The sequence below is a fragment of the Mustela nivalis genome (assembly GCF_964662115.1).
Source record: "Mustela nivalis genome assembly, chromosome: 5".
NCBI lineage: Eukaryota > Metazoa > Chordata > Mammalia > Carnivora > Mustelidae > Mustela > Mustela nivalis.
Genome location: NC_139024.1, coordinates 71,722,417 through 71,735,753, shown reverse-complemented (window position 1 = coordinate 71,735,753; position 13,337 = coordinate 71,722,417). Strand labels below are relative to the sequence as shown.

Here is a 13,337-nt window from a genome sequence, read left to right as displayed (position 1 = left end):
ATGGCACACCAAAATAAGAAGTGCTCAGGGAATATTATTACATACCTTCTAGCCTCAAATATTTAGCTCAACAGCCGTCTTTCCTTGGGCCAGTCTCCTGACTTTAGAGCTGCTCTCAGCCCCTCCTGCCCCTACCCCCAGTGCTCCAGGACTGGCAGATACTCTCTGAAGACATGGCACATGATCTCTGAGTCTTTCAAAGCTTTCTGTGATGTACCCTTTACATTTCTCCAACATATGCTAAATTGTAATTCATTAAATACATATTTACTGAGGATTTAATATGTGCAAAGCAAATGTTTGGACCTCATTTGTGATTAACCCTTGTACACAAAAGTTCTAAAAAAAATTTAATTGGCCCTCTTCCAATTCATATTTCCAGAAGTACTCCCAAAGGTTTCTTAAACTATTTTTCAAATGTACCAGAGCATGACAGTTCCTACTTAAGTGACATGCTCTTATAAGTTGAGTTTTCAAAACATTAAATGAGGAAATTTTCATTTTTTCCTACTTTGAATGGATTTAGAAAAAAAACTATTTTTACAGTCATACATAACTTTAGAGAAACATCAGGTTTCACTAAAACTAACCCAAATATTTATTAACTATGTACTGTCATCTACTTTATTCATCTTCTCAAAACGGAAATATCTGAGATGAATCTGCTGTCAATTAAAACAAACCTACACAAGAGAACTTGTCTCTCTCTCACACACACACACACAGGAATGACACCAGAAGCAGTACTCTGTGATTTTTTAAAAATCAAGTGTAACCGTTGGTTCAGCTGTCCACTTGGCCTTACCTGCAGCCATAACTTGTTATGCACAGCATCTCTCCCCGTAGCAATACACTGAAATGTAGCATTCTGCCCTGCATTGACCTCCACGTCCCCCAGACGGAGAAAATGAGGAGATTTATCTGTGAAGGCAGAAAAGAAATATATTATTTTCACATGAAGAAAACATGCCGTGTGACTTTTTCCCAAGAGAATAATGATAATAGTTTTACCTTTGGCCAACACGAATACCATATGGAAGAAAATGGAGTTTTCTTTGTGATGAGATACAACCCCCACTCACAATCCTCTCGCCCCCTCATAACTGCTAGAGCATTGTTGTATACAGAGACAGCAGTCAATAACTACTGCTCACGGTTGGCCACAGCATGTTGTGTATGGGTGATAATAAAACAGTGACACGTCAAAGAAAGCAAAAGAGGTCAAATAATCACTGAAAAGGAATCAATCAAACAGGCATAAATCAGAGCATAATAGAAAAGTATAATGAAAACATACAACGATATCTAACATTCTGACGTAGACATGGTTGTCAAACTATTAATTTACAACTTAACCAGTGAGATCGTCTCTCTTTCAAAAAAAGAATTTTTTTCAATAGCTGTAATTCTCTAGTACTTCAAAGAACAAGAGAATATTTTCGTTTCTCTCAAATGAAATATCTGCTTCACCGTTGCTAAATCTACTTCTTATTCCTTCATAGTTGGAAGGAAGTTACCCTAAAGCAGTATCAGACCAACAAAAACTGATGACTGTAATCAAAACCTACATGACTTATGTAACTCTCAAATTAGTGTTCTCTACAATTACCCTTTAAAACTGAAGTTTACTGATGTTTTCAACAGAAAGAAAGTAAACATACACAGGAAAAGTTAAGCCTCAATAAGGAAAAGCAAGCTCATAGAGGACCATAATCACAGAAAAACTGTCACTGTGCTTAATTCCTACTTTTATTTGTTTACTTCTGAGAGCCTTTCTTTTACATTGTTCTTCCAGTAAGTGTAAACAAACAGTAGACAAAAACATCACACTCATATACTAATGGACTGGAAGAATTTATGAGCAAACCAACTTGAACTTTGAATGAGATGATTTTGCTCCTCTTTTTCTTAGAATGTACTGAATGGAATCACCTGTTTGACCCTTGCCCGCTACCTCTTTCTGCAGCACCTCGTCTTGGTGTTGTAGCCTTTAAAAGGGAAATGATTGAACTAGAACAGTGGTTCTCAAATCGTGAACTCAAAGCGGGCAGCTGCAGCACCACCAGGGAACTTATCACAAGGGTAAATTTTCCAGCCCCACCCCAGACTTACTGAATCACCACCAAGGCCACCAAGAGGCCACACAAACCATGATCTGCTACTCCTGTAGGAGATGCTGATGCACAATGGGGTTTAACAAGCTCTCAAAAGGAGCACAGCCATGGCCGCTGGCATAGTGCTCCCCCCTCCACCCCATTCACAGTGCTTACAGTATGTGAGAAAATTTCCACCGGGAGGATTACTGAACAGATCATCTAGAATTCATGGGCCCTGTAAAATACTGCTGTTGGGAGATATAGGTAAAGTCTGAATTTATGCCAGCTGTTTTATGTCTGGCTGGACTGAATGCATGTAACAAATGTCTTTCAGGAAATGTGATGTACACACAAAAATTAGTCACACCATCTGAAGATCAACCAATGGGCATCTAAAGACAACAAAACCATGTGTTCATCCACTGAGCTCTTTGTTTTGTTTGCTTTTTATCATCTTGTTGTTTCATATGGATTAACCAGAAACTTATTATAAAAAATTTAGTCTGAAGCTTGGAGTATGGCAAACTAATTCATTCTCTTCCCTTCAACTTCCTTTTTTTTTTTTTTTTTAAAGATTTCATTTATTTATTTGAGAGAGAGAGAGCACACATGAGTGGGGGGAGGGAAAGAGGGAGAGGGGGAAGTAGACGCCACACTGAGTAGGGAGCCCAATTTGGGGTTCAATCCCAGGACCCTGGGCTCATGACCTGAGCTAAAGTCAGACACTTAACTGACTGAGCCACCCAGGTGCCCCTTTCCTTCAACTTTCAACTGAGCATGTCACATGTTAGTAAGGTTTCAGTTAGTTTCCTTTCAGTTGAGCTCTAATTTGTTATTCTTCTTTGCTTTCCTAGACTACTTAATAAAACCAAAAGATGGAGTCTGCCCTATCTAGAGTTTCATTTAAATTTGCATTTTGTTTTCTATAATTAAATAATTAAAAGAACTCTTCAGTATGTGTACAATTGCTTACAATTCTGAAAACGATTTGAATCAAAAATTCTAGAAATACTTCAGTGTTCTTTTAAAACTGAACGGAAGGTTAGGACTAACAACAAAAGAGACAGCCACAACCAAGTGATAAACAGACAACAGTCACTGCCAATATAAAACAAGTGTTGAAAGGACATAGAAAAATACAAATCTTAATCACAACCTACCACAGGGATAGCTTAGCACTTGGATGTCATCAATGGCAATATAACCACTCCTCCCTCCTGAGACTTCAGCTTCAAATATTACCTGTCAGGAAGAAATCGAAAACATTTACACTCATTGTTAAGGAATTTTCACAGTAAAAGAAGAATAACTAAGTAAAAGAAGAATAGGCACACTTAGGAAAATTAAATTTGAGTTTTATCCTGTAAGAATTAAAAATTTATTTTATACTGTAAAGTAATTTCCTAAATCTTATTCAGTGAGCAAACAAAAACATTATTGAGGTCGAGCAGCTAAAAAAATTACTCAAGCAATTGTTACTATGTGTTAGAATTCCTGAATGGGTATCATCTGGGCAGAATGAATAGGCAATACAGCTAATCTCATATCCCTGAATTTTCTCTTATTGATTTTCTCCATTTTTGTTATCTATTTAAAGTACAACGAACACATACAATGTATCAGGCAGTAGTGAAAATACTTTTCTTTTTTTACCTTATTTTTTAAAAGATTTTGTTTATTTATCTGACAGAGAGAGACACGGCGAGAGAGGGAACACAAGCAGGGGGAGTGGGAAAAGGAGAAGCAGGCTTCCTGCAGAGCAAGGAACCTGACAGGGCTTGATCCCAGGACCCCAGGATCCTGACCTGAGCAGAAGGCAGATGCTTAACAACTGAGCCACCCACGTGCCCCCTACACCCCCTATACCCACCACACTTTTAAATAGCTAAACCTTCAAAGACAGAGACCATCGGCTAGATTAGCAGTATTCCAGGCAAAAGGAACAATGTACAGTGGAATAGAACAGAGGTGTGTTTGGGGGGAGCCAAATGAATGTCATCTGTATGGCTACAAAGGTTCAAAAGGGAAGAGGTACGATTAGAGAGCTAGGCATGGAAGACCTTAAATACCATTGGACTAAAATCAGGAATACATTCTGTCGATAATTCCACATTAATAAATATTAAACACAAACGTTTCCATATTTACATATAAGCTCACATTACAAAGTTCTGTTGTTACAATCGATAGAAAAGCTTCATATAGCCTTTGATTTTTTTTAATAATATGTAGTGTGACTTTTCAAGAGAAACCATATTTAGCATGCCACATTTCAACATTTTATTTGACTATGGCCTCCTTTATTCATGGAGATACATAGATTATTTTTAGAGTATTCTGCAAAACATTTGTGAAATGTGCTGGAAATTAATGTTTAAAGTAGCAATATAGTACATTAGAAATAAATATGCCTGTAAGGTGGAGCATGGACTAAAAGAAACCAAGACTGGAAACAGTTAGGCAATGTGCTAGTAGGAGTGGACATAGAGAGATATAAACAAAAAGGAAAGATAAAAATAATGTTACAGATATAGATAAAATAAAATTTTTTGGCTTGTGAGTTATGGTAAAATACAGGGCAATTCTAACTCCAGGCTTGCAACACTAGGTGAATGGTACTATCAGAGTCCCTAACCAGAACTAGTGATACAGAAAAAGGTACAAATTTTAGGGAGAAGAAAACTAAGCACATTTCAAATCTGATTTACATATGGGGTAAAGGCTTACAGCATAACTGGACAAACATATCTCAAAAATAAGAGATAGATCCACAATAAAGCCATAGATTTGGAAGTCATCATCATGGAAGTGAGTTACAGATTTACAAGTTAACATGATTAGTGAATAAGATGGCACTGGAGAAAACCACTGAAATGGAAAGCAGCAATACAACAGCAGAAGTAAAGCCAACAAAGTATGATTCAGACATAATGTCCAAGGAAAGATGAGAAGTATCAGTAGTTTTGAGGCAGGTCAACACTCCCACCAAAAAAAAAAAAAAAAAAAGAAGAAGCTTGGAAAGTAATAACTGTAACTTTAAAATATCAGATATCTGCATAAACAATGGCATTTAGATGAACACAAATTTTAGGAGGACAGAGCCTCTCCAATGCGACCCCTGATCTTCGGCCATGTCTCCTTTCCCATAGGAATTATTTGCCAATTCCAGGATCAGGGTGTGGTTCTAGCTTAGCACAGACAGCAGGTCCTCTGCTGGGAGAGTATAAACAGTAACCCTTGCTGTGCAGCACTCTGGAAATTTGAAAGTCTAGATTAAAAAAAAAAAAATGTTGGCTGTGGCAAAAAATATGAAATGTAGGGGAGAGGTCAAGAAAAACTAAAATTAAAAAGTATCAATTGGAATTAACCATTAGGAGTTTTCCGGTAATGTTTGGCAGACAGTTTTGCCAAATGGAAGGGGTAGAAGATTGAGTGACTGAGTTGATAGTGACTAACATTCACTGAACACTTACTATTTACAAGAAACTATCCTAAGCTAGCATGCACATCATCACACTCACATATGTCATTCTCTCTCTCATCTCTCCTGCCACCCAGACACAGACACACACACGCACAAACACACACACTTAATCCTCACTACAATCATATAAGGTTAGTATTATTTTCATCCTTAATTTAAAGAAAAGTTAAGTAACTGGACCAAAGTTGTAACCATTAACAAGTGGTGGGGCCAGGAAAGAGCTAAGCCCAACTGCCTCCAGCTTCTATTGTTCCATCAATTTTACTACACTGTCAAGATAAAGAACCAAATGCAGAGAAAGCATTTCTTTCTTTTTTTTTCTTTTTTTTAAATTTAATATAATTTTTTTTCAGTGTTCCAAAATTCATTGTTTATGCACCACACCCAGTGCTCCATGCAATACGTGCCCTCCATAATACCCACCACCAGCCTCCCCCCACCAATTTGGGGGAAACAAACCCTGTTTGTTTCTCAGAATCGACAGTCTCTCATGATTAGTCTCCCCTTCCAATTTCCCCCAACTCACTTCTCTTCTCCATTTTCCATGTCATCCATGTTATTCCTTATGCTCCACAAGTAAGTGAAACCATATGATAACTGACTGAGAGCATTTCTTTTAAACAGGCTTTAAATTTCTTTAGAAAGTCTAAAAAGTTAAAACTTTAACGATTAGCATAATTTCAAATAGTACTTCCTTTAAACATTATACTGACTAGATAGCAGTATCATCAACATTACACACTTTCCACTGCCTTCCTATATTCCTATACCCACCCCAAAGCCAATGCCAAAGGGACACAGTAGACCAGGTGGCTGGTTGGTCTCCCATCCATCCGTTCCCATCACAAACCTTCCCCTGTGATACTTCATTCTTACTTTGTTTGTCCTTTATGATTATTGATGTCACTGGCATAAGCTGAAGCTGAGAAGGAGAACGGGGTCTTTGTGGGAAGAGAAATACTTCACAATGAAGGATGGCAAATCTATGAACACAGAAATGTGTGTATGTGCCTGTGCAAGCACACATGTGATTTACATTTCATGTAAGTATATCTGAAATGAAAACGATTGTCATGCCACTCTCCACATATTGGAACAAAGGCTTAGCAAGAAATAGAGGTGAGAATCAGAGATGTTAAATAAAGTGTAACTTGGAGTGGCTGTGGTAGAACTCCCTTTCCTGGTGCTGAAAAAACTTGTACTTGACTCCCAACTCTCCTGTTTACAGATTCTTGAGCAAATCCCATAACCTTTTGCAGCCAAATCCCAAGTCCTTATCATGGATATAATGCAACTTTCATTATAGAGTTTTATGAGAAATAAACAATAACAGATGTGAAAGTGCTATATATCCCCAAAGGTAAGCTCATCCACACTATTAATGTGTGAGTTTTGTGTAAGTGTATCCTACGAAAATAAGTTTTACTTGCTTGAACAGTAGTTCAGGAGAAGGGAAGGTAGAGAATGAAAAAGTCAGAAAACTGTTTTTTGAAGAAAAAAACTACATTTTTTAATGAATGGACCACATATTTGTGTAATTAATCATTGTTGGTTATTTCACTTCCTTTGTAGCCAACATTAAATTATTTTAATTTCTTAAGTTTATCTTAGTTTTACGTTCTCCAATTGTTCTACTTCCTTTGCTTCATATAGGTGATAAGCTTATATATGTTTACTCCACCTCCTGAGACAAAGTTTCTTACTTGTTCATTTAAATGAGCTTTTATTCTGGACAATAAATTGAAGCCTGGATTTAAAAGAGGAGCAAAAGAATCGGTCCTTTATTAGAGAAAAGAAGTGTTTCTGTTTTTAGTGACCTCATTTTCTCTGCTAAGTGTTGTATTTGCCTCATTAACAAGAGCTGGAGGAAATTTCTAAGATCAGATTCCTTTACTATGAAGGATCTAATCAGCTTTATCACTTCAACGGAGCCCTCACCTCGTAAGGCTCTTGTGTCCAGTCAGGGGAAACAAATCGCAGTAACTTAATTACGCAAAGCTTGCTTGAGCAAATGCTCAGGTCACATCTAATGTCTGGTGTCAGGTAGTCAACCAGGGCTTCCCACAAGAAGAGAGCAAAGGAAGCCATACCAGATGTCAACTTTCACCTATCTAAGAGGCCAGCCTGGGAACAGAGTGGACGGACTCTGCTTTGCATGCTGTTTTCACTCCACTCCATTACCTGAAATACTGAAGGTAATGATTCCAATCAAATTTTTGCTACTCTAGCAACATTCTTGGATTGTTAACTAAATAAGTGAAGTAAGGCTGAATTAAAATAGGGGAAACGGCTAACCCTAAAGAACAAGGACTTCATCCTTTAGCAAACTGAATTAATGCAGAGAATGTACCTCATATAAAGGAAAGCTGAACTCGAAGTCAGGAACCCTGTGATCTAATTGCTATCACCTGTAACCCAAGCAATTGATTTAACTGGGTCTTCCTCCTTCCTCCCCTCATCTGGCCCATACTGGACTTGCTTACATCACAAGTTTGAGGTGAAGACTGAATGATATATGCACAATGATTAAATGATACATGAAATACATGTAATATAAGATATTAGGGATATGAGAAAAATCTGGGGGAAAATACCCATAGCTTCGTCCTTAATTTTCTTTCAATATTATCAGTGTTAAGAGTATAGACCCCAAAGTCAGAGATATTAGCTTACTTTTTTTTTTTTTAAGATTTTATTTATTTATTTGACAGAGAGATAGTGAGAGAGGGAAGACAAGCAGGGAAGCAGGAGCCAGAGAAGCAGGCTTCCCGCTGATCAGGGAGCCCAACATGGGACTCGGTTCTAGGACTCTGGGATCATGACCAGAGCCGATGGCAAGTACTTAATGACTGAGCCACCCAGGTGCCCCTAGTTTATTTTTTTTTAAGGGTAACTTTAAATTATGAAAAAAATGTATGTAAAGTTGTGCCTGAAATTACCTTTGCAACTTTGTATATAAAATTACTTTGGGGGCGCCTGGGTGGCTCAGTGGGTTAAGCTGCTGCCTTCGGCTCAGGTCATGATCTCAGAGTCCTGGGATCGAGTCCCACATCGGGCTCTCTGCTCAGCGGGGTGCCTGCTTCCTCCTCTCTCTCTGCCTGCCTCTCTGCCTACTTGTGATCTCTCTCTGTCAAATAAATAAATAAAATCTTTAAAAAAAAAATAAAAAAAATAAAATTACTTTGGTGACTTATGTAAAATCTAAGCCTCAATTTCTTTTTTTTCTTTCTTTCTTTTTTTAAAGATTTTGTTTATTTATTTGAGAGAAAGAGAGACAGAGACAGAGATAGCAAGAGAGAACAAGCAGAGAGGGAGAGGGAGAAGCAGGCTCCCTGATGAGCAGGGTGCCCAACATGGGGTTGGATCCTAGGACCCCAAGATCATGACCCGAGCCAAAGGCAGATGGTTAATTGACTGAGCCACCCAAAAGAGAAACTGTTAGTAAACACATCAGGGCTTAAGGAAAGATTAAATGAGATATGCACGTGAAATATTTAGCACAGCCCCTGGCACACAGTAAGTGAACTAGGTTAAGGAGCACTATCATGGAAGAAAGCATCCATAAAGAACATATGTAATAAAGTGAAATTTCTTCTCTTTCCCTTCTCTTTTTCATCAAAAATTTTACCCTCTGCCCCAATTTGGGGGAAAAAAAGTAGAGACACCTGGCTGGCTCAGTCATAAAGCATGTGACTCTTGATCTTGGGGGTTGTGAGTTGAAGCCCCATGTTGGGTGTAGAGATTATTTAAAAATAATTTTTTTTAAATGTGGATATACTATATATTATGAACAGAAGTATGTCAGAATCATTAAGTATAATTGACCTCTCTCTCTCATGTGAACTTTAAATGCGGCAGCTTCTTAAGGATATGGACTAGGCTACCTTCTCTCTTTTTGCCATACCTTCTACCATGATAGGATTGAGAATGATGAGCCTGCAAAAGGATGAAGGTATTGAAAAAAAGAAGAAAAAAGTGTGTAGAGATATTAAAGGAAAGTGAAGGTATACAGTGCCACAAAAGCCAATTAAAAAATACCTGAAGTGGGAGATGTAAGAACCAAATCCTGAGAAAACACTAAGTAAAATGAAGATTAAAAATACCCTCTCATACATCTTATAACTAACTCCCTGACCAGTATCTCCCCATTGCCCCAAGCCCTCGAACTCTAGCAAGCACCATTTTAGTCTCTCTTTCTATAAGTTTGGCTTTTTCAGATTCTATGGTATAAATGATATCCCACCAAAGAGTATACACTTCCAGTTATTAAAAAGTTCTGGAGATCTAATTTACAGCAGGGTGATTGAAGTTAGCAATGCTGTATTATACACTTCAAAGTTCCCAGGAGAGTAGGTCTTAAATGTTCTCAACTTAAAAACAAAAAGGCATTACAGGACATGATGGAGATGTTAGCTAAGGCTATGGTGGTAATCATTTTGCAATATATAAGTATATCAAATCACACTGTCTGCCTTAAACTTACACATGTTATATGTCAATCATATCTCAATAAAGCTGGGAAAAAATACTCTTATATGTGTCATTGAGGTTAGGAATGACCAAAGGAAGAGCCATATTCTGTATGAAGTAATAGAAATGGAAACCAGGGGTGCCTGGGTGGCTCATGGAATTAAGCATCTGCTTTCTGCTCAGGTCATGATCCCACGGTTCTGGGATCAAGTCCCAAATTGGGCTCCCTGATCAGCTGGGAGCCTGCTTCTACTCTCCCCTTGCTTCTCCCCCCTGCTCATGTTTTCTGTCAAATAAATAAATAAATTCTTAAAAAAAATAAAAATAAAAGAAATGGGGACCATATTGGACAATGATGAAGATAGTAGAGGAGTGTGACGAATATAAGAACTCCCACAGGAAAGGAATCTGAATTGGTAGAGAGAAATTTACCTAAAAATGGAAGAAGAGGTGTACTGGGCTGGCTCAGTTGGTAGAGCAAGTGAGTCTTGATACCAGGATTGTGAGTTCAATCCCTTCAATGGGTATAGAGCTTACTTTAAAAAAAAAAAAAAAAAAAAAAACACCCAACCTAAAAATTAAACAAAACTTAAAAATGGAAGAAGATATGGGATCAAGAGAAGTGTTTTAATTTATTATTATTATTACTTTTTAAGGTGGGAAAAAAGTATTTAGAGATTGATGAGGATGATTCAGTTTGATATGGAATTTTGAGTGTATGTGAGAAGGAAATGAAAACTCTTGGTTTGAGATAGGAAAGAACAGAATCCAAATCATAGATCATATGAAGAGGTTCTAGTTTTTTAAAACACAAGGGGAGATGAGGATGAATAAAGACATGAGTAAGTTTGTAGGATTGGTAAAGGGAGTTTCTACTACATGGCCTCAATTTTCTCAGCTCTATGGGATGAGCTGGTAAAAAGAAGACCAGTTAGAGACTGGAAAGTATTGAGTGGAATAGAATGGAGAGGAAGATTAGAATTGAACAGAAAAAAGTAGTAGGATTTCCAGGAGTGGTGTAATCCCATTCCATTTGCAGTTGAGGACCATGAATTTCTAGTAATCTAACATGAAGTGTGTGACTTTTAAGCAGATTGCTTGTTTTAAGTTTATAAGCAAACAAGGAGTTTACGGAAATGGCAAATATGACCAAAATGATTATGATGAAATCAAACTTTGATACAATAAGCAAGTTGTTGAAGAATTGGCAAAAGACAGATGGTTTGATGACCTGGAGGTTCCCTTGAGGTTGATGGATAAGTTCAGCAAAACGAATGAAGGAGAAAGAGATGAGTTTATGTAGTAGTCAGAAAGTGAAATACTACATGCAATGTTAGAACACTTGTGAGATATTACAAGATCCATTTAATCAGCGCAGCAGGTTAAAATAAGGTAGAGGATTTTGGAGATGAAGGGGTGAAGAAGGAACTGTCAATGGACTTTCCATAAAGACAGCACAGTCAGGTTGAAGGTGGGCCATGGCAGTGGAGAAAGCAACTCTAAGTGACACCAGTAGAAAAGTTTATGACAAATGGAAGAAAATGACTTAGAGGGAGGCTATGGGAAGGCAATAATGAAGATGATGGCATGAGTGAAAGAAAAGAAACCCAAACAGGTAGCAGTGTTTCCTATCCTCTGACTTAATCCTAAATTACATGGGGATTAATATCTGCTCTGTAAGAGACTGTTTGGGAAGACATGACCTCAGGCTAGAGCTACAAACAGAGCACAATTATAATTACATAATTCACTGTAGAAATACATTTTTGAGATTCATCTCCCCTACTAAAATATAAACTCATTGAAGACAGTGACTTTTCTTGTTCCCCACAGCATCAGTGAACCAACCATAAGAATCCTATTGAGAACTGAGGGTGGAAAGAGTTCCAACGTGTCACACAACAACTAAGTAATGTAAGTGGATTTTAGTTAATAGTTTGCCTCATGGGGAAATATGGGATAAGGTATTTAGTTCACTTTTACTTAACTCGTAAAATTCTGTTGGCATAGTTAAATGACTCTCCCTTGAGAAAGTTCCAAATAATTTTCCCAAGGTAATTTGCAAATCATGAAAACATAATTACTTCCTTTGAATAGTTAAATAATGCTGTAAGGAATAAATTTCTGGTTATAGGCCCCAGAAGATCTTATGTTGAGTAAGTCAAATGTCTATGTGGAAACTTCAAAATCTAGAATCTAGTTTCTTTTCAAATGTAGAAATATTCTATTTCTGCTGACACTTAAAGATTAATATGCACATAACTGGCAGGGGATAGCAAAAGGCTCAACCCATAGAGAAGCTTCCACTGAGTGGCAGATCCCATAATTTCAGAAAGACTGTGTATTCAAGTAACAGAGTGTAGATTTCAGAATCTCTGAAACCTTTATCGCTTGCTGTCACCCACTGCAGCTCCTCTCGCAGGTACTGTCAATCTGGAATTCTGCTTTCTAAACTCAAGTTTCACTCAGAGTGTTGAAGAAAAGGAGCTTCTCCATGCCAGACTTGAGTATAGCAGACTGGTTTGCCTATTGAGTCATGTAATGGTTTATTTATAAGAGTCTAATATGCAAAAAATGCCTTTAGTAAAATGCCTTTAGGGCTCTCTGAAACTAATAAATTATTATTTTTTTAACTAATGAACTCTTAACAGTCCTTCTCTATTGGTTGCTGACTTGCTTATTTAGTTCCTTGAAGAAGAGAAATATCTTCCATTGCAATAGGTACATAGAATGTGGAACCAAAAGAAATACTGTTACATTTTGATTTTAGAGCTGCTTCCAAGAATAATCACGAGATTCACATTATATGTTACCTAAATCTGGGAGAAAATTAAGACATATGGTCAAGCCCTAATTGATTCTTCATCTAAAATTCTTTCCTATTTCAGATTCTAGATACCCTTAGCAGCTCCAGGAATCATGAGTGCATAAGTGTTCAAAATCAGCTCTTTTCCTTAAAATGTCCTGACATTAAATGTGGCCAGCTTCTTAGGAGAACTAGCCCTGTGTCAAGACTTCACATTAGGACTAAACTGTTTGCAGACAGTAATAAAGGTTCCAGAGATTCCAAAACCTGTACTCAATTACCTGAACACACACAGGCTTTTTGTATAGTTATAGGGTCTGCACTTAACAGAAGCTGCTGTTTGGGTTCAGATATTCTCTTTCTTGGGTGCACGCGTGCACACACACACCCCCATCTATCTATCCAAACACCACTATAATAATATAATAAAGACTTGAGTTGATTCTAGGATGTAAATTCTAAGTGTATTATAGCCAAGTAT

At 37.5% G+C, this 13,337-nt stretch overlaps 1 protein-coding gene across 7 annotated transcripts in view; it reads right to left on the bottom strand.

Annotated features, from left to right (window-relative positions):
• The window catches only part of PTPRK (protein tyrosine phosphatase receptor type K), a 560,500-nt gene that overhangs the window by 280,870 nt on the left and 266,293 nt on the right, over nt 1-13,337 (bottom strand). For all 7 annotated transcript variants that reach the window (XM_082729854.1, XM_082729853.1, XM_082729857.1 and 4 more), the window contains exons 4-5: nt 3,257-3,338; nt 806-921 (exon numbers count right to left, since the gene is read on the bottom strand). In XM_082729854.1, the coding sequence (XP_082585980.1) occupies nt 806-921; nt 3,257-3,338 (198 nt within the window). The remainder of the gene's footprint in view (nt 1-805; nt 922-3,256; nt 3,339-13,337) is intronic.